Here is a 19,434-nt window from a genome sequence, read left to right as displayed (position 1 = left end):
AGTCCCCACGCAGGGTCCCTGGCCCCCAGGGAGGGTCGCTGCAGCGGGGCCACCCCTCCACACCCGCTCCGGGCAGAGCTCAGCACCCGCAGTGTCGGGCTGCGGGTCTGGCAGGGGCTGTGCCACGCGTGGCAGGAGGTTGGTGGGGGGAAGGCGGGGGGAGGCAGGGGCTCTGCCTGGGCAGGGAGCACAGTTACCATTCGTCCTTGCTTTTCCTTTGCTTTTCTTTACTTTTCTTCTCTAAATGCCCAACTCACGCATTCACGTGGGAGAGGACAGCACACTGCACGGATGGGTAAGGAGCTCCCTCCCCAGCTCACTCCTGGCCTTGTGAGACCCTCATCCCCAGCAGACCCCACTTTGGGGTGTTTTCTCCCACGTTCAGCCCTGCACATCAGGGCTGCTCCTTGGCAGAGGAGCGGATTTGGCCGCCCGCCTCCTTCCTGTGTCTCAGCAGGGTGAGTCAGTGCCTCGCAGTGCCCAGCGCCAGCTCTGCCCACTGCCTGGTCACTGCCAAGCCGGGAGGGGGGGCATCCACTGTGCCCTTTTACTCTGGCTGGAAGGGAGTTTCCAGTGTCTGTGGCGTGTCCCGCCTGTCCCGTTCTGAGTGTGTTCCTCTCACTGTCTGCATAACAAAAGATAACTCGGTATTGTTTGTGTCCCAGTTCTATTTTGGCTACTGTTGCTTTGCTGTCCCCCTCTACACCCCGTGGGACCTTCTGCTGCCAAAAACCGGCTCTGTGCTGGGGACCCGGAGCCTGCACCCTGTGCGCTTGCCCGTAGCTGCTGCCTTCAGCGGGTGGTTTTGTCCACCTAAATGTTGATCCCTATCTATAAGCACCCTCAGATCTGCCTGATGGTTTCCACACAGCGTGGGATGCCAACACTGTGGCTGGGGGGGACCAGGCTGGTGTAGCAAGAGTGGGGGTTTGTGGTCTCTGAGGAGCTGCAGCAGCAAATCTCTGCTGGGTACCTGCCAGCGCTGGCTTGCTCACAGCTCCCTGTGGCCTCCGGCTTCCCCACCGTCCCTGCTGCCCCCCTGCCCTGCCCTGCCCTGCCCTGCCTTGCCAGCAGGGAGGCGAGCAGGCAGGGCTGCGGGATTAGCTCAGGTCTCTGCTATGTGACATGTCTGTGTCGATTGGCACCGGTTACTGCTGCGAGGCGTGGGGGCTGTTTGTGCACACACGAGTTTCTGGAGCACCCCGAGTTCCCTCGGGCTCACTGCATCCAGAATCCCCGCTGCAGGGACAGCACATGAGGGTGCTGCCCGTGCAGAGTGACATGTTCCCAGGCCCCTCACTGCTGTGGCCCCTCCGTCCTGCCTTGCTGGGAGGGCGTTGGAAAAGCAGTGATATCATCTGCACGGGGCCTGACTCATCCTGGCTCTTCAGCACAAGCCGTGCCGCTCAGCGGGGCACATATTTTATTGCAATTAAACCACTGCAAGCAAGCCAGCTCCACATAATGATTTTTTTTCCCTCATAGCAAAGTGTGCCTGCCCCTGGCCAAAAGGTGAGAGGGGACAGAGGTGACGCTGGAGTCAGTGGAGTCTCCACTTCTGGTAGGGAGCCCTAAGAATAAGCCTTGCCAGTTACCTGCAGGGTCTGTCTCAGCTGCTGCAGCATCCCTGCCTCCCTTGTGCCTCCAGTGCAGGCTCACAGCACTGTCTTGTGTCAACAACCCTCACCATAACCGCAAGTGCTCAGGTCCCTGGGTCACCAGCCCGGGTTGGAATGACACCTCTTCTCTCCACGACACAGAGCCCAGCTCCTGCCCACACCCCCAGGGCACCAGCATCAAAGTGCACCTGTCATCAGGAGAAAATGTAAGGTGACTTGTTCCTCCTGACCTTCCCACTCAGGTTTTTCCCATCTATTAGAGGTTTGGGAGGTGAGTCAGGGAGTTGTGGGGTGAGGATGGAGCTGGGGAGAAACTGGCTGCTCAGGGAAAGGTAAACCAGTTCCAGGCGCAGGTGAATCATTTGCTGGTGAAAATAGATCTTATTCTCTAGGAGGCGTGCGTGGACGGGGCTGGGAGTGAGCTGCAGCTTGACTCCACCAGGAAACTGTGGAGTCAAGAGAAAAACGAGAGGCAAGGCAAGGCAAGGCTTCTTTCCCAGTAAATGATGCGATACATCTCAGGGAAGCAGCCTGCAGCAGGCAAGGCTCCAGCAACTCGTGGCCCTGTGGCTCCCTTAAAAGGGGCGATTTCAGCCTGGGATGGTGGGGAGAAAGAAGAGCCATAAACACCCTTGAAGGAATGTGGCTGCTGAGAAACGGAGCATCTCCGCGGGTGAGGAGAGGTGGGGGGAGCCTGGATGGGGTTCACAGCACTGTGCCAGGAGCCAGCTGGCTCCTTGGCCATGCCCTGTCCCAGGGGAAGGATCCCAGTCCCAGTGCTAACGGTCCCTGCTGGGGAAGGCTCCTGCCAAGCCTTGGGATGTTGTGTCCCCACATCCTGGGGCCCCAACCCATGGTTGCTGCTGGCACGGGAGCTGCTAGAGCTGGGAGGGGATGTGCAGGCAGCAGGACACCCAGCCCCAGCTCTGGGTGAAGAAGGGGCACTCCTGGAGCACTTGGGCAGACGCCTGAACAGAGTGAGGGGAAGTTCTGCATCAGGCCGGGGTGGGGGAAGCCCCCTTGCCCTGCACTCTTGCTTTCTTGCCCCATAGTTTGGGCAGGCTGGCTCCTTCCCAGCCATGCTGCAAGCCGTGTTCAGCTGTGATGTGTTTGCCCCCAGTAAATGCACCAACTTCCCTGGGCCAGGCAGCTTTTTTTAATCCTCCTGCATCAACAGAGGTGACAAAGGCCTTGCAGCACGTCGGTGGCAGAGCTGGGGTTCAGCTGTTCCAGCCCTTCCCAGCCATTGACCCCCTTTGTTGAAGAAGTCAGGTACTGATCCAGCCCTCAGGAATCCAGGAGCCACTCAGGGCTGGCTAGTTCTGCTTTGCAGGAACATTTGCAGGGCTCTGGAGTTGCTTTGGGTAACAGGGGCTGTGGTAGCACAGAGGATGGTGGCTTGTGTTGGGGACTGCCACATACCCTGCGTGTGGGGATGCAGGGGCACCTCTGGGTCATGGTGGCTGGTGGCACATGGAATGTGCATCAGTAGCCTGACTGAAACAACTGTGCCACTTGGAGCAGCTCCAGGGTGGGTGACAAGCCCCTGCAGCGATGCTCCCAAAGCAGGCAGGAAACCTCCTGCTTCCCTTCCTGTGGGAGCAAAGGGGACTCCTGGGGTGAGAGCCGGGATCAGGCCGCAGGGATGCAAAATCCCAGTGGATGCCCTGAAGGCCATGACAGCCTTGGGAATGGTTGGAGGCAGGATCTGGACAGAAGGTTTTGGAGCTGTAGGTGCTGATGTTTAAGGCTTTGAATCTCCGGGCTTTGCTTCCCACCCTACATTGACTTAACCTGTGCCAGTCCAGAGCCCAAAGCTGAGCAAGGGATCCTTGCCCTGCCCAGATTCCTGCTGCTGGCAGTGGGCACTGTCCCATGTCCCCCAGTCGGGGGGACACGTGGAGTGGGCAGCACAGGCTGTGGTGGGGAGGGTCCGGGGGGCTTTGGTGTGAGGGTGCTGGTGCCGGGGTGCCATGGGCCCCATGGGTGCAGGGTCCTGGAGGGGGTGCAGGGTGTGGGAGCCGTGGGTGCTGCAGAGAGTGCCGGGGGATGCGATGCTGGGACGGGCAGGGCTGCGGGATCCCGGGGCTGCGGGATGCAGGAGCCGGGGGTGCGGGGGCTGGGCCCGGGGGTGCCCTCGAGCGCTCGTGAGCCTCAGCCCAGCCTCCTCCTTAATTAGCCGCGGCCGAAGCCGCTTATTAGCGGCGACCGGGGTCGGGCGCTCTCCCCGCGGAGGCGGGAGCGAGGGGAGCGCTGCCGGGCCCGGGGGTGCGGGCAGCGGCACCGGCAGCGGGGCTGGAGCCCCAGCCCGGGCGGAGCCGGCGGCGAGATGGGGCAGCGGAGGGGTCCGGCCGTGCTGCTCCTCGCCCTGGGTGAGGGGGTGTCTGGGCCGTCCGGGTGGGGGGCGATGCCATGAGGGGTCCTTTCCCTTCCTCCCTTCTTCGCTCCCTCCCTCCTTCCTTTTCTCCCTCCGTCCCGGGCCGGGTCCTCGCGGCTCTCCCCGGCCGTGCCCCCCGCCGGTTCCTGCCCTCCGCCCCGGGCCGGGAGTGCATCCCGGGCGGACTGGGCGGGGGTCCCCCCGTGCCCACCGGGCTCTCGGCGAACGCCGGCAGTGCCGGGCTCGGGCGGGGGGCGGCGGGGGCTCGGGGCCGTCCGCCGTGGAAGGGGCCGGGACACCCCGGGGCGGAGGCGGGCTCCATCCCCAGAGGTGCCCTGCTCACTTGGCCCCCCCGGTGCTCGCAGGGCACCTGGCCGGGCTGCTGGCAGCGGGACCCGCCTGCGCCGACGCTTACCGGGGCCTCTCGGACTGCGTCCTCAAGCTGGGGGACAGCATGGCCACCTACGAGGAGGAGGAGGGCATCGAGATGCAGGGGCTGCATCGAGTCTGCAGGTGAGTACAGTGCATGGCCAGCGTGGCTTTTGATATTGCCCTTGTGTGAAGTCTTCTCTTCCAGCCCTCCCGGGTCCTATCATGCCTGCACATACTCATGTGTTCCACACCTCACTCTGGTTTCATATAGACCTGGTGAGCTCCCTTCCTTTGTCTGTCCATCTGTCCATCTCCTGCTTGTCTCCCACCGGAGTTTGTCTCCCTGGTCAAGGAGGTCCAGCCCCTAGAACTTGTCCTGCCAGCCTCTGCATGCCTGCAGCTGGGAGGAGCAGGGATGGTGGGACCTGACCTGCTCTGCTCCCCAGGAAAGTCTCCCCTGGACCCCAAGTTTCAGGCAGTGATGTGCAGGTGGCTGCTCTGCCCCAGGGCCCAGTGCTGCCAGGAGCAGCCTGCACCCAGCCCCCAGTGGGTCCTGCTGCCCAAAGCCAGCCTTGTCCCTCCCCGCCCAGACCCTTCGTCCTTCAGGCTTGGATTTGCCCAGCCCTGGTTTTCCTGAGTTTGTAGCGATGCCCTGAGATGACAGTGTTAGGAGGGTGTTAACTTGAGCAGAACTGAAGAAGAGCTGGGTAACGAGGGGTGGTGTTGGGCAGGTTTGGGGAAAGAAGCAGCAAGGTGGAAGTGTTTGCAGAGATGGAGGCAGCCCTGTGTCCCCAGCAGCGAGCTGTGGGGAGCGAACAGAAGTTACAAGGAAATGCAGACAACAATGAAGGGAAAATCCACATGCCTGGGGGCAGTGGAAACCTGGCAGGGCCAGGCAGAGGACTGAGTGCCCTGGGGTCAGGTTTTCGAGCTGCTGGAAACCACCCTGCAGGCTGTGACCTGCTCTGTATTCCCCCTTCTCCAGGAGACAGCCTGGCTCAGGATGAAGAGTGTCTCTGGGACGTGCCTAAGGCTGGGTTGAAATGGGGCCTGCTCTGGTTTGGACAGCAATTGATACCTTTTTTGATTTTGTTAAATGAGGCTTCTTGGTATGAAAACACACCTGAGCAGGCAGCCCAGCCCATGCTGCCATTGACTGCTGGAGGAGTGATTCCTTTGCTGACGCTCCTGTGAAATGTGCAAATTGAGGTTTTCTGACAGCTTTGGGGCACAAACCACTGCAGAACAGGTCCTGGGATCTCCCTTGCTCTGCACCTTCAGGGACATGCCAGCTTCTTCTCCTGGTCCTAATGCACTGCTAGCCAGGTTTGCTGTGCCTGGAGGAGCAAGCTGATGATGTCCCTGCTTCCTGCCAGGTATTTTCGAATTATTTGCCTTTGACTCTCAGTCTTATCCACCGCTGTTTGCATTCCTGGTGCTGTGGTCCCCGCTCCAGGAGTGTGGGATGGACATGGAACCAGGACCTGCTGGGGGAGCTGGTGGTGTCTCAGCTCTGTGTGTGGTGCTGCCCTAGAGCAGCAACTCACTTGCCAACAGTCTGCCTGAGCAGATGGGGGCTGTGAAGGGTGAAGCACTGGGAATTGCCATCCCGGCTGAAAGCAGATCCAGGCAGGAGCTGCCATCCCCCTTCACCTTCCTCCAACCTTCTTTTGCCTGAAGACACGGGCCAGGTTTAACTCTCACCTGGCAGAGCTGCCTTCTGCTGCTGCAGCTCAGGAGTGCCAGAGTTTGCCTGGGCTGGCACCAGGTTTTCTCATTATCTGGGAGCGTTTATTCTGCCACAGTGACTCAGTTTAATGAACTCTCCCACAGCTGGTGTTCTGATGTGAGCCCCCGTAGGACAGCTAAGCAAGCAGAGTGTTGGTGTTTGCCTGTGTGCACAGGGTGTCATCTCCAGCACTGGCACCCCCACAGCACTGAGCTGGCCCCTTCCAGTGTGCAGGGTCCCCGCTCATCCAGCTGGGCTGCAGCCCCTTCCCCAGGGGTGGCACGTGTGCCTGGTGTCCTGGCACACACAGGGAAGGTGACAGAGCAATTGCTCCTGTCCTCCAGGCAGTCCCAGCTTGCCAGGGGCTGGAGGTGGTGCCCAAGGACAGGACAGCAGAGCTGAGGTGCAGGGGAGGGCAGGGGTGCCTGGGGGTGCAGCTTGCTCTGGCCTGGGGGCTGGCAGAGCCTGGGAAGCCCCCTGGGACTCAGGGGGTGCTGCCTGTGGCTGGTGCCTGCCTTGTCCCAGTGTTGGGTGTCAGGGCATGCGCTCCTTTGAAGATTTACTTTTCAGGTATAAGAAACTCTCTCTGAAAGAAGTCATGGGGGAAGGTCAGTGGCAAGTGTGTCATAGAGCATTATCTGTCCTATGAGGAAGTTTTAACTTTGGAAAGGAACCACTTCCAGAGGTTCCCGTGGCATTTGCTAAGACTTGGGCTCCTGCTGTTTTATTTCCTGAGTGCATACCTACAAAACAGAGACCTCGACTGTGAATTCAGCTGGGTTGGGACTTACAGACATGCTCAGGAGGACACAGAACCTGCCAGGCTGTGGGTGCCCTCCCTGTCACAAAGCAGCACCAACAGCAGCCTTTGGGGAGTCTGGTACAGTCTGGTTGTCCCATACTCAGCAGCCAAAAAAACCTAGGGGGGGTGCCTGTTCTGGTCCTCCTTCACACCATACAGGGGGGACATGGCCCAGCCTGGTCCCTGCTGCCCTTGTCCCCAGACAGCTGGAACCCACCCCATCCTGCTCAGCCTGGCACCGGTGGGCACAGAGCTCACTGGAAAGGGCTCAAACCCAGCTGCTTCAGTGCCCCCACGGGGCTTCACCAAAGGTAAGGAAGGAGCTCAGGGAAGGGATGAAGCCTTGGTAGGCTGGATACTGCTCTGGGTGAATGCATCATGGGATCATCCCATGTGGCACTGGCCCCGGTGTGCTGGGATGGGTGGGGTGGTGTCACTGTGTCCCTCCTGGGAGAGTTTTCTTGGGGGCTGTGGTTTTCAGCCCTGTTTCTGCTGGGGCTCTTCCCTGTCTGGTTCTAGTCTGGAAGAGAAAATAAACCCCAAGTTGCTGTCCACAGGAGAGGCAGGCAAAGGGGTCTTCAGTGAGCAGCTCCCAGTTTATTCCTGCAGGACCATGGGTTATCTTCGCCTGTCTTGTTTTTTTCCTCCCAGAAGCCTCTGAACACTGAACATCTACTTGCACAGGCAATACCCAGCGGATAAATGGAGATGATTCTAATGAGAACACAGTGAATAACTCCTCCTGCCCCTGCCCATACCTCAGTTAATGCTGCAATGCTCTGTGGGAGCTGCTGTCCTTCTCTGTGCTTTGTGCTCCCATTTGCCCTTGACTCCACTTGGAGAAAGCTTGGAGAAAGCAATGAATGAGATGCGCTGGGCCTTTGTTTGCAGCCTGTGTGAGATACTCAGGGTGCTTGGTGCTGAAGGGAAACATTTGTTGATGGAAAATAATGAATTTTATTGACTTCCAGAGACTGGGGGAAAAAAAAAGATTAAATAATTTCAGTGTTTTGAGGTTTGGAGTTTTAGCCAAGATACTCTGGCAGATGATGGAGGGGATGAATAGTCTGGGCAACTTGCACAAAACACAGGGGCTGTCGCTGCTCAGAGGGCAGGATCGGGGCAGGGAGGCTCTGCCTGGCATCCAGCACTGTGGGAATGCAAAGGGACTGACAGTGTGGTGTCTCCCCTGGCTGCAGGTACTGGGATGAATTCCACACCTGTGCCCTGACAGCGCTCTGGGAATGCCAGAAGGAAGCAGCAGCTGTCTGGGAGACGCTGAGAAGGGAGTCCCGAAAAAACAGATTTCAAGGCAGCTTGTTCGACCTCTGCAGCCCCAGCATGGCCCAAAGCTCTGCCTGGACCCACGTTCCCAACGTTTCCATCCTCAGTATCCCCTTCATTGTCACTTGGGTGAACTTATAAACTGCAGCTCTGTGAGTATCCCATCAAAGGCAGTGGCAGTTTGTGCCATGGCATCTTTCTGATCCTTTTTCCAAACCTGAGGAATATCCTGTGCGGAGCTCAGAGACACTCGGCTCCATCCTGTGCCTGTGGGACATGGGAGAGCTTGGCAGAATCTCCTGGGTGCTCCTGTTGGTCTGTAATTTGGAATAATGCCTGTCCACTTCTGCTTCAAGACACAGACACAGATCTGGCTGTCTGGAGAATTTGGGAGCTTATAGGTATGGGGCAGAGGATTTAGGGAAAAGTGATAAATTCTGGAAAAATGGCAAATGTTGGACTCTTCCCACTCTTCTGTGGCTACTGGAAGGAAACCTGTTTACTTTGCTGACTCTTCCCACTAGATCAACTCTCCAAGTTTTGGATTTGGGCACTGAGAACAAGATGGGCATTTTTACCACTGTTCTGTGAGGTGCAGGGGGTGGTGTCTGTCCTGTCACAGGCATAAGGGAGACCTTCTGCCCTGTATTGGCCCTTTTGCTTCAAGGACATGGTGAAACCCCTGGTGAAGAATAATCACAGTTGCATGACTTGTCTTGCACACATCTGGATTCCTGAGTAACTCCTGTGTTATGTGTAAATCCCTTTTCTAAGGACATAGAGAGCAAAAATATTTTCATTGAGGGAGAGTGTCAAGGCAGGACAAAAGGGATTTATAGCAACTCCTGCTTTGAAGCTTTCCCCAAGGTACCTGTAAGCAGCTCTGTGGGTAGAAGTGTGTAATTCCAGAGTATTAAAGTGTGTTGTAGAGCCTACAGCATGGTAGTTGTTTGTCCTGGCTTTTGCTCGACAGCACAATTTCTTCTTTTGTGGCTCAGAATGCTGTTAGTTTTGCAGCTTCAGTACAAGCCTGCAAGTATTTGGAACAGAGGGGTGTTTGCAAGTGATTTCTGAATATGTTAGAGAAACACAGCAATATTCTTGGGCAGTCCAAGGAAGTCTGTGTTTTAAGGATGCTGCTGGAGCTCTGTGCCCTCCTGGCTGCACGGGGCCATGGGAGCTGTAACTAGTGGGGGATGTGCTCTACATTGTGAGCAGGGGACCCAGGGCCCTGCCAGCCCCACAGATCCCACTGGATGCGTTCCAGGTGCTGGGCAAGCTTCTACAGCAAAGGATCTTTTTGCCAACAGTGGTGCTGGGTCACACTGCTCTCCTTTGGCACTCACGTGTTCTTCCTCTTACCTTCACTACCATCAACACTCTGCTCCTGCAGCAGCAGAAGGGAACAAATCAATTGAGGCAAATTCCAAGAAATAAGTCAGGGAGGAGCAGCTGGTGTTCAAACAGTGCAACTTGACTTTCTGCAAACAGAGTTGTTACTTATGTACTCAGTACTGAGCATCTGGGGCACAAAGCCTTAGGGTGAGCAGTGGAGACAGGGGAAACCAGAGCACGGCAAAACCTGGAGTGAACCACTCAGATGCTTCATTCTTTAATTTTTCTTCCACTCCAACAGCAGTGTTTGTTGTTTGATCCTGTTCCCCCTGCCCTGTTACCTCTTGTCCTGCCTGTGTTTTGTAGCTGGGGAAAGCTGAAGCAGGTGGGTGTCATGTACAACCAAGGCAGGAGTTATTTTGGATCCAAATCCTGTACTTGCTCTTTGTTCAGAACAGCTGTTTGATGCCTTTAGGAAAACAGATAAGCACAGCCCCCCAATATCCCACAACCCTTACCTTCTCTTTGAATCTGGAGTTCCTCTCTGTTAAAACTTTCTACTCTGAAACAGCTTTGAGGAAAGGGAAGGTAAAATTCTCAATCTCCAAGTCTTCTTTTTGCAAAATCATGGATGGCAATGGCTGGCTGACACTGCCACTGTCTTTGAGAAGAGCAGGTGTTGGGACATATCTTCCCTGGAAGCAAATCCCTCAACTATTGCACATAAAAAACCCCAAAGATTCATTAAGAAACAAAGACCATCTGCCACTGTTCTGGTATGGAGCAGCAGATTTTTTTTAAAGCCAAAGGTGCTTCTAAATCTGACTGAAAGCATGTGAGAGAAAATTAGGTCTCACAGTATGGGAGTGATGAGTTTCCTCAATCAATATTTCATTTTTAGCAGAACTTCCTCTAGGACTAGGACAATTACAGTAGAATTCCTTTAAAAAAAGAGTAATACCCAGATTCAGTCCCCCTGGGCAGTCAGCAGCCTTTCAGAAAGCATTTCTGACCCTACAGCACACTCCTGCTGACGCAGTGCAGCTCCTGGGGTGTCCTGCAGCCTCAGTGTGAAATCCACATTTGTCAAGGATTCTTCTCCTGGCTCAGAGAGACTCTGAGCCTCTCCAGATGCAAAGTACCCAGATTTCACCCCCCAGGGAGGCTGCTGAAGCATTTACAGCATATCTTATGCATTCAAAAAGAAAGGGTAAGTGTTCCTTGGTCCAAAGTCTTCATCTCTGTTCTTGCAGGGGAACAAAGGTAGCAGCTCTGTTAATATGGGCTCACAGCAACTCTGGAAGAATGTGGCTTTCCCTCCTTGGTCTCATGTTCACTGTAATTAGTCTTTAGCTCCCACTTACCCTAAGAACAACCCCGAAGAACACAGAGTTCACAGCATGCTTTGGTGTGGTGTTAAGCCTTGAGGTAAACCTGCAAACTTTCCCTGTCCCTGCAGGACTGAGATGTTCTTTCTCAAGAACAGCAACAAAAAGCAGGAGAGGACAAAATGACCCTGAGGGAGTCTTAAAAGATGACTAACAACACTCCAGTGCTTGTCACCCCGAGGCAGAACTGCCCTCTGCTCCGCCCTGATCCCAACCACAGGCACACTCCTGCTCCTCCTTTCTGAGGGAGACACTGGCACCTACTGGAGACCAGTTTATATCCAGGCTGAGGTGACTGGGAGAAAGGCAAGTATCCTTGTATATGAGAACTGAGCTGATTTTGAGAAGGGATGGACTGTCTTGCTGCAGGGGCAGCCCTAGGAAGTGACCTCGGGGTGGCCCTCCAGGCTGGCTCCTGCCCAGAAAAACACTTGCGTAAACTCTTCCCTTTGAAAGGCTGCTGCTGTTTGAAACTCTGCTTACAGGGGGTTTGGTCAGGAAGGGCTCCTGGTGAAATCCCAGAATATAAAAAGTGCTGGTTACATTTGTTTAGACAGAAATCCTCCTCTGAGGCAGCCCTGCCAAGTTATGTAAAGCACAGGATGTTATCCTGCCTCAATTTACAGTGTCTGAGTGTGAGAGCAGGGACTGAAATACAGCTCAGTTCCCCAAGAACAAAAGTCAAAAGAGCAGCTTTAAAGAGTTTATCAACTTCTGTATCTTCACATCATCCCACCACTTTTCAACAAGTTGAATTAGCAAATAACTTATGCAAATTAACATTACAAATATTAATGTACAAAGGGAAGTTACTGCAGTAAGATGCTGCACAGGAGAAAAATCTGTCTTTAGACCTGGCTTGGTCCTTGTTTGGGATTGCACAAACTGGTCATCCCTCAGCAGAATCCAGGCAGGATGTGGGTCTCCTTGCTTGGGCTGTGGGATCTGGAGGAACCACCAAGCTGTGGCCCCTCAGCAGTAAGGGGGTGTCACTGCCTTGTGAAGTTTGTTTGAAGTCTCTCTAAATAAAGGCACATCCTGTTATTTCAAGAAATAACTGCAGTCTCTTATTTAACATCACCTCTATCAAACCAGATCTGTTGCTAGAATTCTGAAGCCAGGCAGGAACACCCAGACAATGGGAAGAGCAGCAGGTGGCTCCAGGACACCTCCAGCCTCAGGCTGAACATGGAGAGATCCTGGACTGCTGGCACTCCTCCTGAAGTGGGATTATGCCAGCTGACTTCCCAAGACAGCACTCCCTGATGCCTTCCTTTCAGAGCAGAGGTATGCAATGTTTATTGTAGGAAATGTTGTGTGCCCCAGACAGTGGGCATCTCACAGCCAGGTGTTCTCTGGCTGCATCCTTCTGTTGCCATGATACAGACACTCATGGTACTCCTTGAAGGGCTCAGCTTCCCAGGAGAGCCATAACACACTCACAGCAACACAATGTTTTTATTATTACAAAAGATTTCTTCAGCAAACTGCCGTCTGTCACCTCTATGTATCAAACATGGAAACAGCAAACCAACCCATCTAACGTTATAGGTTATTTAGTGACTCAGCTGGTGATTCAGGTAAGTACAACCATTTTCCTTTTCCCCATCCATTCACTTCCTTGACTCCTTTCCCAACCAAAGCCCAAATCAGTCACAGATTGGAAGCAGCAGCTCCCAGCCCCACTGCTCACCGTGCCAGCTCCCGCAAGAAGAGCTGACCACTGTGTTCCCCACACAGGGCACTCCCACATCGTTAGATTCCAAATGCTCCTCACGCACCAAGTTTTGCTACCTGGCTTTTAACAGTCCCTTGAGCGAAGAGTTTAAGGGGACACTCTCCATACAGTCACATTAATGCTTTGTGTTAACAAAATAAAACATCTGCTCCTCCCCCGCTGCCAACTGATGCCAGAGGAGACGCTCACACTCATGCAGTCACCGAGATCCGGGGGGGGGGGGGGGGGAAATTAATAACAAAGTCTCAACAGACCTGCTGTGCTTCTTCAGGGATGATTCTGAGGCATTATCGGATGCACTTGTGCTGGAAACAACGGCGTAACGCAGCATGTTTTTGTCGCCAGGGCGAGTCTATACGTTGGACTTGGGGGCGGAGTTGAGGGGGATCTCCCGCAGCTCTATCCGCATGCACAGGTACTCCCCGATGGCCGCCATCAGCGCCGTGCACACCACGTGCACCAGCCACCACGTCAGCGTCGACGGGAAGCGCGAGTTGTAGATCCAGCAGCCCAGGAGGTGGAAGAAGTGGACCGTGACCGTGAAGTCCAGGCACTGCTTCCCGCGGCGGATGAAGTACAGCAAGGCCAGGGCGCTGCAAAGGGAAAGGCGAGAGGTGAATGAGATGCGCTGGGCCCACGGAAAAGGGGGTGCAGCAAGAGCTGTCAGCAGTGCTCTGGTTATTTAGCGGTTTTAAAACTTCTTCAAATGTTTTAAGAATAGGTTGGGTTTGACCTCTCTCCCAGCCACTGCAGCAAGACTTACATTCTTACAGCTTTTTAAGTACGTGATGGCAGGGAAAGGAGATTTTAGTGCAAAGAACAGGCAGGAATTTTTAAACTATCTCCCCCAGTAATCTCTGTGCAGCGGCAAAATTCATAAATCTTTACAGATCAGTGTTTGCTGAGATCCATTAATTCTAACTTTCAGTAAAATCTCTCACGGAAGCAAACCTCATTCCCAGCTGGGAAATTGAGGCAGTGAAGTTAAATGACTTTTCCAGGTTCTAGAAAGCCAGGAGTCAGCAGTTCCCAACTGCCCTCAGCAGACATGCTCAACCAGGCACAGGGATTTTGGGAGATGCTTTCAGAGAGGCAGGACATCACACTGAATTCTCTTATGGTTCAACGTTAAGGAAGGACAAGACGCAGGTGCTCCAGCTGGCTGCAGACTTACCAGGTGAGTGCATTGAGGATGAAAGCCATCATGGAGAGCCTCCCCGGCGGGGTTGAGAAGCCTAAAATCTACATGGGACTATTAGTAGGAACCCGCGGCACAAATTGTAGCCCAAAATCTGCTCCCGTGGCCCAGCCACATCAGCACGGCCCCACACGGATCAGGAACTACACCAGGAGCCTGGGCAGCTCTGTCTGAATGTCTGGGGGAACCTATGGGAAAGGGAAAGGTCTAGTTCTATGCTGGGGGGAACCTCTTAAACCGGGGAGGGGGGGGTCCATACTGGGGTTACCTATATGGGCAGGGGCAGTTGCCTTTATACTGGGGTTCCCATACAGGGTGTTTGTCTCTGTAAGGGGGTATCCCCTATACAGCGAGGTGGTGTCTCTACACAGGGGTACCAACCTATACAGGGTGTCTGTCTCTATATGGGGGTACTGTCTCTAACCCAGGGTACTATCTGCACATGGAGGTGCTGCCTCTACCCAAGGGCACCCCTTATTCAAAGGGAGGGCTCTACTCTGGGGGCACCTACACAGACAGCGGGTCTGTCTGCTGGGGGGCAGCTACACGGGGCTGGGGGACCTCTGCCCCCACACCGGGGTGCTCCCTGGGCGGGGGGCTCTCCCTAACACCGGGAGCGGGGTCTGACTCCCCCAGAACACCCCCAACCCCGCCCCAGAGGCCTGTGTGCCCACGGCGGCTTCCCGGGGCGCGCCCTCACCTCGTCGCTGAAGACCTGCTGGAGGGAGGGCCCAGTGCTGCCCAGGGTGCCGAGGAGGGCGAGCCAGAGCCCGAGCGAGCTGTAGTAGCCCGCCTGCAGCAGCACCATCTGCGCCACGATCAGCGCGGGGTCCCACACGTAGCTGCGGAACTGCGCCGCCATTGCCGGCCCGCCGCGCGCCGCCCGGGCCGCGCCGCCGCCGCAGCGCCCCCTGGCGCGCGGGAGGACCCGGCGCCGGCCCCTCCCGCAGCCCCCCCCCCGGGCACGGGGCAACCCGGGCTCGTTTGCGTGTTCGCCGAGGGTTTTGTTGTTTTCGGAAAGACCGCGTGTGCTTCAGGGCTGTTATAATGAGCCACGCGAGCGGCGGCTGAGGGCACTTGGCCCGTTCAGCCTGGAGAAGAGGAGGCTGTGGTCTCCGACATCCTCACGCGGGGCAGCGGAGGGGCAGGCGCTGATCGCTGCTCTCTGCTCGGGGGTGAACGGCCTGCAGTCGTGTCAGGGAAGGTTTAGGTTGATATTAGGAAAAGGTTCTTCACCCAGAGGGTGGTGGGGCACTGAACAGGCTCCCCAGGGCAGTGGGCACAGCCCCAAGGCTGCCAGAGCTCAAGGAGCGCTTGGACAACACTCAGGCACAGGGTGAGATTGTTGTGGTGTCTGTGCAGGGCCAGGAGTTGGACTTGGATGATCCCTGTGGGTCCTTTCCAGTTCAGACTATTGTGTGTTTCTGTGTTTGTGAGCACTGGGGCTCAGTGGGGGCTGGGGCATTGCCCCGAGCCCTCGAATGCTGCTCGGGTGGCTGTGGTGGGGAGGGGATCCCGGGAGCCCCAGCACTGTTTGGTTTGTGACACGGAGAGGTTTGTCAGCACTGGGTGGTGCCCGTGTGCTCTGTGCCCGGTGACCAACACCGGCTCTCTCACATCCACCTGCCCTGGGCATCCCCAGCCCTGCCCCTGCCCTGAGCCAGTGCATTCAGTAACTTGGCTGGCCAGCCCTTGCTAAAAAGACAGAGTCCCTGATGCCCTGCCATACCCCTTCTGTGATCAGCCCTTGGCTGCTGGGTCTTGTTTTGGTAGCCTCAGTGAGCTGTCCCGCTTGCTTGGCTTCAGATATGAGAATTATCAGTGTCTGAATAGTAAAATCCCCAAGGCTGCGTGGGACAGTGGAGCATTTTGGAGATAAGGCTTCCCCAGACCCCACTCCCTGCCCATCTGCGCTGGTGTCAGTGCATTCAATAACTTGTCAGAGTAGCCCTTGCTAAAAAGACACAAATACCAAACATACAAGAAATTATTGTCCCTGGATATTTCCTTTCATCTCTAGGGCAGTTCCTGTAGGCACTGAGGCTGTTTGGCAGCTGCTGCCCAGCTGTGCTCATTTTTTAGCTTTAGGCCACCAGGCACCAGGATGTTGTTTTCAGTCCTGGTATGCCCTGGCATCACCTTTCTGTTACAGGGCTGTGTTGTGTGCAGGGCTTGGCTTCTTTGGGGAGGTTTCTTCTGGTACATTGTGGCTTCTTCTCTTTAGCCTCATGAAATGGCCAGATGCCAGAATCCCTCATGCTCTACTGTACCCCTTCTGTGGTCAGCTCTTGGCTGCTGGAGCTCATTTTGGTGGCCTCAGTGAGACATCCTGCTTGCTTGGCTTCAGGTATGAGAATTGTGACTGTCTGAATAGCAAAATCCCCAAGGCTGGTTGGGACAATGGAGCATTTTGAAGATAAGTTCTTTGCTGGAAAAAGGAGAGGAGGCAGCCCCGGGGTGTTTCGGTGGATGGGGGAGTTGCCACAAGAGCCATTGTCACCTGGAAAAGAGAGGAGGAGGAGGACCAAAGGGGATTCCAGCTTCTATGGGAGGTGATAGGCTCACATCAGTCGTGGGTGTGGAATATTCTGGCTACGGGAACTCAGATTATGATCTCTGACAGCCTCTCATGACTTTTTTTCCATGCCTCATATGGGAAGTTCCCTAAGCGGCTTTGCTGCGTGTTTTCCTTTCCTCATGCTGTGAATTTCACAGTGCCGAGGCAGGTTTGACACATTTTGTTCCCTGTTCCCGGACCTGCTCCTGGAAAGGATTGTGCAAGGCAGAGGCAGTGTGTGGTGGATGTGAGCCACTGCTGCTGATTTCTCACTTGGGCCTTCGGAGAATTTATCTTTGCAGAAGCTCCAGCTCAGCCAGTGCAGAAATGAACACAGGAAAATCCCGGCCCTGTCAGGGCTGTCTGCTGACAGCACATTGCTGAGCATAAATTGTGATACTCGACACTTCCTCTGTTAATTCTAGGTAGAAAATTGGTTTCCTTTCCTGAAATCTGCTGTGCTTGGCTCTCATAGATGTGCAAGCCAGCACTTAGATATTAATTCTCACTTACCTCTTTCTTTTATAGTCCCTTATAGGACTGACTTAGCTATGCCAGCAAAAATTTTGGTTGTTTAATCATAGCTGACTAAAACTCCAAGCTAGTGCAAGGTAGGACTGTTGGTATTAATTGCTGTGTGTCTTTCCACAGCCAAATAACTGATTTATCCAAAGGTCCCTGGGATCACGAGATGTGAGCTGGTGTTTTAGGAGGGGTTGACTTGAATTCCTCCTGAATTTGAGGCTCCTCCCTGTTTGGTTGCTGGCCTCTAACTGAAGGCATTGCATGGGCACGGCAGCAGCTGAGCTTGAGGTGTGATTTGAGGGTCCTTCCTGCCCTGGGCAGGCAGAGAACTCCTAAGATGTGGTGAAGTGCTGTGGCACAAAGACATTTGTGCTGAGACTCGGCTGCAGCCCAGTTTGTGAATTTGTTTCCTGGCTGACCTTTGTGAGGGCATGGTCATGTTTGTTTGTCTGTGCTCCTGATTCAGCTGTCCCTCCTCTCCAGGCTGCTCCAGCTTAGGGAACCATGCCCTTCCCCTGGAAAAGAGGGTGTTCTTCCCATGAGGAGGCTTGCCCCACACCCCTGCTCTGTGGAGGAAGGTTTAAAGTGGACCTGGAAAGTAAACTGTATTGGGGCATTCTCAATTTTCCTTTTCTTCCTCTTTAGTTCAAACAGAAGTCTGAGACAGCTGTGAAGAGAACATGTGTTAAAGGGGAAAAGGAAACACTGAGATCATGATTTCTAGGGTGCTGCTTGCTTGGCTTCTGGTTAGAACGTCCTTTTTTAACCAGTGACTGTTTCGTGCATGACACCTGCGTGCTGCAAAGAGCAGCAAGGGAAGGAGAAGTGGCAATGTGCCCAGGACATAGCAGATGCCCCTGGAGGGTGTACCCGCATCACGTGCAACTATTGTGGTCACTTCTTTATCGGGAGTGGGGAAAAAGAATGCCCTATTTAGCCAGGAATTCTTTCAGTAAGAAATAGCTGTCTAGGAGGATATTGTTTTTCCTCCTCAGGAATCATGGCCTAAAAAAGGAAGCTGTTTATTTAGGTGATCCATATTTTAGTAGCTGGTGTACAAAGGGTGGTGCTGTCTGAATGATCCAGGCAGGTAGGATTTGTGCTAAGGTGACCTTTGCCAAAGGGACAGTAAGGCTAAGAGCACACATTTCCAGAATAAGTTGGCATTAAGTGGCTCAAAGTGCGGGATGAGAGTTTTCAGTCACTCCTCTTCCTCCACCCATGTGGTGTGCAGGTGTGTTTTTCCAAAGAGTACAGAACGGGCTTTGGGAGCTGAGATTTTTTTAAAACTCTACTTAAGGTTTCTTTGTGTTCAAGAGTCCCGCTCCAAGCTCGGTCTAAAATCTGCCTGTAGGAGCTGTGCTGAGCTTGGCTGGAGAATCTCTGTTCCTGGCTACTGCAGTAGATCTAGAATTGTCTAAAGGGCCCTGTGTGTGGCCTTCTCAAGATTATCTAGACATTTCTTGACGTGTCATGTAAAAATGTGATTCCCTCACCCTCCAAATGTGTTGTATTCTGACACTCCCTTCCGCTTCCAGCATGTTTGCATTGTGTTGGTAACTGACAGCTGTTTATTTTTTATTTTCAACACAAGAGTTAGGTAACCCTTCATATTGAGCACTGGGTTAGGAACAATGGTGGCCAGCCTGTGTTACTTCTCTGCCAACTGCAGTTTTTAAAGGGAGAAGGGAACTGACACACCTTGAATGTTAGAATTCATTGCCCGGAACAAATGTGTTTCTCAACATGCATGTTATTTTTCTTCTGCTTCTCTCCCTTGTAGTTTAGTAGTTAGTCATTTCAGGAAATGTCATTTCAGTGGTACCTTTGTGCTTGCTGGGCCCATTTGTCCTGTTGCTTTCCATGAATGTGATATACCCACGGATTTTCTGCATTAATCCAGACAGGAGAATGTCAGCATTTTGAGACTGAACATTTGAAGGGCAAAATGAAGGAAGCTATTCTATGGCCATGGGTTTACAGAACCATACTATGATTTTTGTGACTGCATTTCCTCTGATTCTCTTGAGATACAGTCACAGAACGTTTCCGTGTGTGTGGGGAAGAGATGTGGATCTACACAATGCACTTTGAAAATGTCATTAGTAAAGCTAGATACATTTGTTCTCAAGGTTGGAAAGTACATTAGGGTCGAGTTTAATTTTCTTTTCTGTTTCCAGAAGCCCAAGATCAGTTTGCTTGAGGGACTGTGCATGCAGGTGTGACTTGGATGGACAATGTGTGTGGTCCCTGGGCCAGGCAGACTGACTCCTCTCCATTCTATCAAAGCAGAACTTCCCCAGTAAGGACAATGCTGTGCCATGCAGGAGAGATTTTTGGTGGAGTGGGTGTGTGTTGAGGGGAATGACAACCAGGAGCAGTTCAGTGTAATGTGCTTGTCTGGAGAGGAAGTAAACGGGCGAGTGAGCAGGGTTTGTAGCCACAATACAGAAAGCTGGTTTTGAAAGCATCTTTGTGGTGGCTGCTTTACTTGGAAGGAGGTGTATAGA

At 54.0% G+C, this 19,434-nt stretch overlaps 3 protein-coding genes across 4 annotated transcripts in view; 1 reads left to right on the top strand and 2 right to left on the bottom strand.

The window, feature by feature from the left end:
- The window catches only part of DBNDD2 (dysbindin domain containing 2), a 7,397-nt gene extending 7,146 nt beyond the window's left edge, over positions 1-251 (bottom strand). The window contains exon 1 of the mRNA XM_027693822.1: positions 232-251. The gene's annotated coding sequence lies outside the window, so the exon portion shown is untranslated. The remainder of the gene's footprint in view (positions 1-231) is intronic.
- Positions 252-3,948: 3,697 nt separating this feature from the next.
- LOC113972609 (neuritin-like) lies at positions 3,949-9,114 on the top strand. The gene is made up of 3 exons (XM_027693890.1): positions 3,949-3,991; positions 4,362-4,509; positions 8,099-9,114. Exons 1-3 carry the CDS (start codon positions 3,949-3,951, stop codon positions 8,322-8,324), a joined length of 417 nt encoding a protein of 138 aa, XP_027549691.1. The 3' UTR covers positions 8,325-9,114.
- Positions 9,115-11,600: 2,486 nt separating this feature from the next.
- Positions 11,601-14,734, bottom strand: SYS1 (SYS1, golgi trafficking protein). Of its 2 annotated transcripts, XM_027693937.1 has the most exons (3): positions 14,543-14,734; positions 13,819-13,886; positions 11,601-13,237 (listed from the first exon to the last, which is right to left on the bottom strand). In XM_027693937.1, the coding sequence occupies exons 1-3, from the start codon at positions 14,702-14,704 to the stop codon at positions 12,997-12,999; spliced, it is 471 nt and encodes a 156-aa protein (XP_027549738.1). In that variant the 5' UTR covers positions 14,705-14,734; the 3' UTR covers positions 11,601-12,996. The 2 variants fall into 2 exon arrangements, with proteins under 2 accessions (XP_027549738.1, XP_027549739.1); XM_027693938.1 differs by lacking the exon at positions 13,819-13,886 and having other exon boundaries at positions 14,543-14,719.
- Between the last annotated feature and the right edge of the window lie 4,700 nt (positions 14,735-19,434).

The sequence above is a fragment of the Neopelma chrysocephalum genome, unplaced genomic scaffold (genome assembly GCF_003984885.1).
Source record: "Neopelma chrysocephalum unplaced genomic scaffold, ASM398488v2 Primary Assembly neopelma1_94, whole genome shotgun sequence".
In the NCBI taxonomy this organism is placed as follows: Eukaryota; Metazoa; Chordata; class Aves; order Passeriformes; family Pipridae; genus Neopelma; species Neopelma chrysocephalum.
This window is presented reverse-complemented; position numbering and strand designations above follow the sequence as displayed.

Bases quoted from the DNA above. Each gene is read 5' to 3' on its own strand.
- SYS1 (XM_027693937.1), bottom strand. From the start codon at position 14,704: ATGGCGGCGCAGTTCCGCAGCTACGTGTGGGACCCCGCGCTGATCGTG. The intron at 13,887-14,542 runs GTGAGGGCGCGC...AGTCCCATGTAG, and splicing joins AGCAGGTCTTCAGCGACGAG to ATTTTAGGCTTCTCAACCCC. The intron at 13,238-13,818 runs GTAAGTCTGCAG...TTCCCTTTGCAG, and splicing joins ATCCTCAATGCACTCACCTG to CGCCCTGGCCTTGCTGTACT.
- LOC113972609 (XM_027693890.1), top strand. From the start codon at position 3,949: ATGGGGCAGCGGAGGGGTCCGGCCGTGCTGCTCCTCGCCCTGG. The intron at 3,992-4,361 runs GTGAGGGGGTGT...CGGTGCTCGCAG, and splicing joins CGTGCTGCTCCTCGCCCTGG to GGCACCTGGCCGGGCTGCTG. The intron at 4,510-8,098 runs GTGAGTACAGTG...CCCTGGCTGCAG, and splicing joins GGGCTGCATCGAGTCTGCAG to GTACTGGGATGAATTCCACA.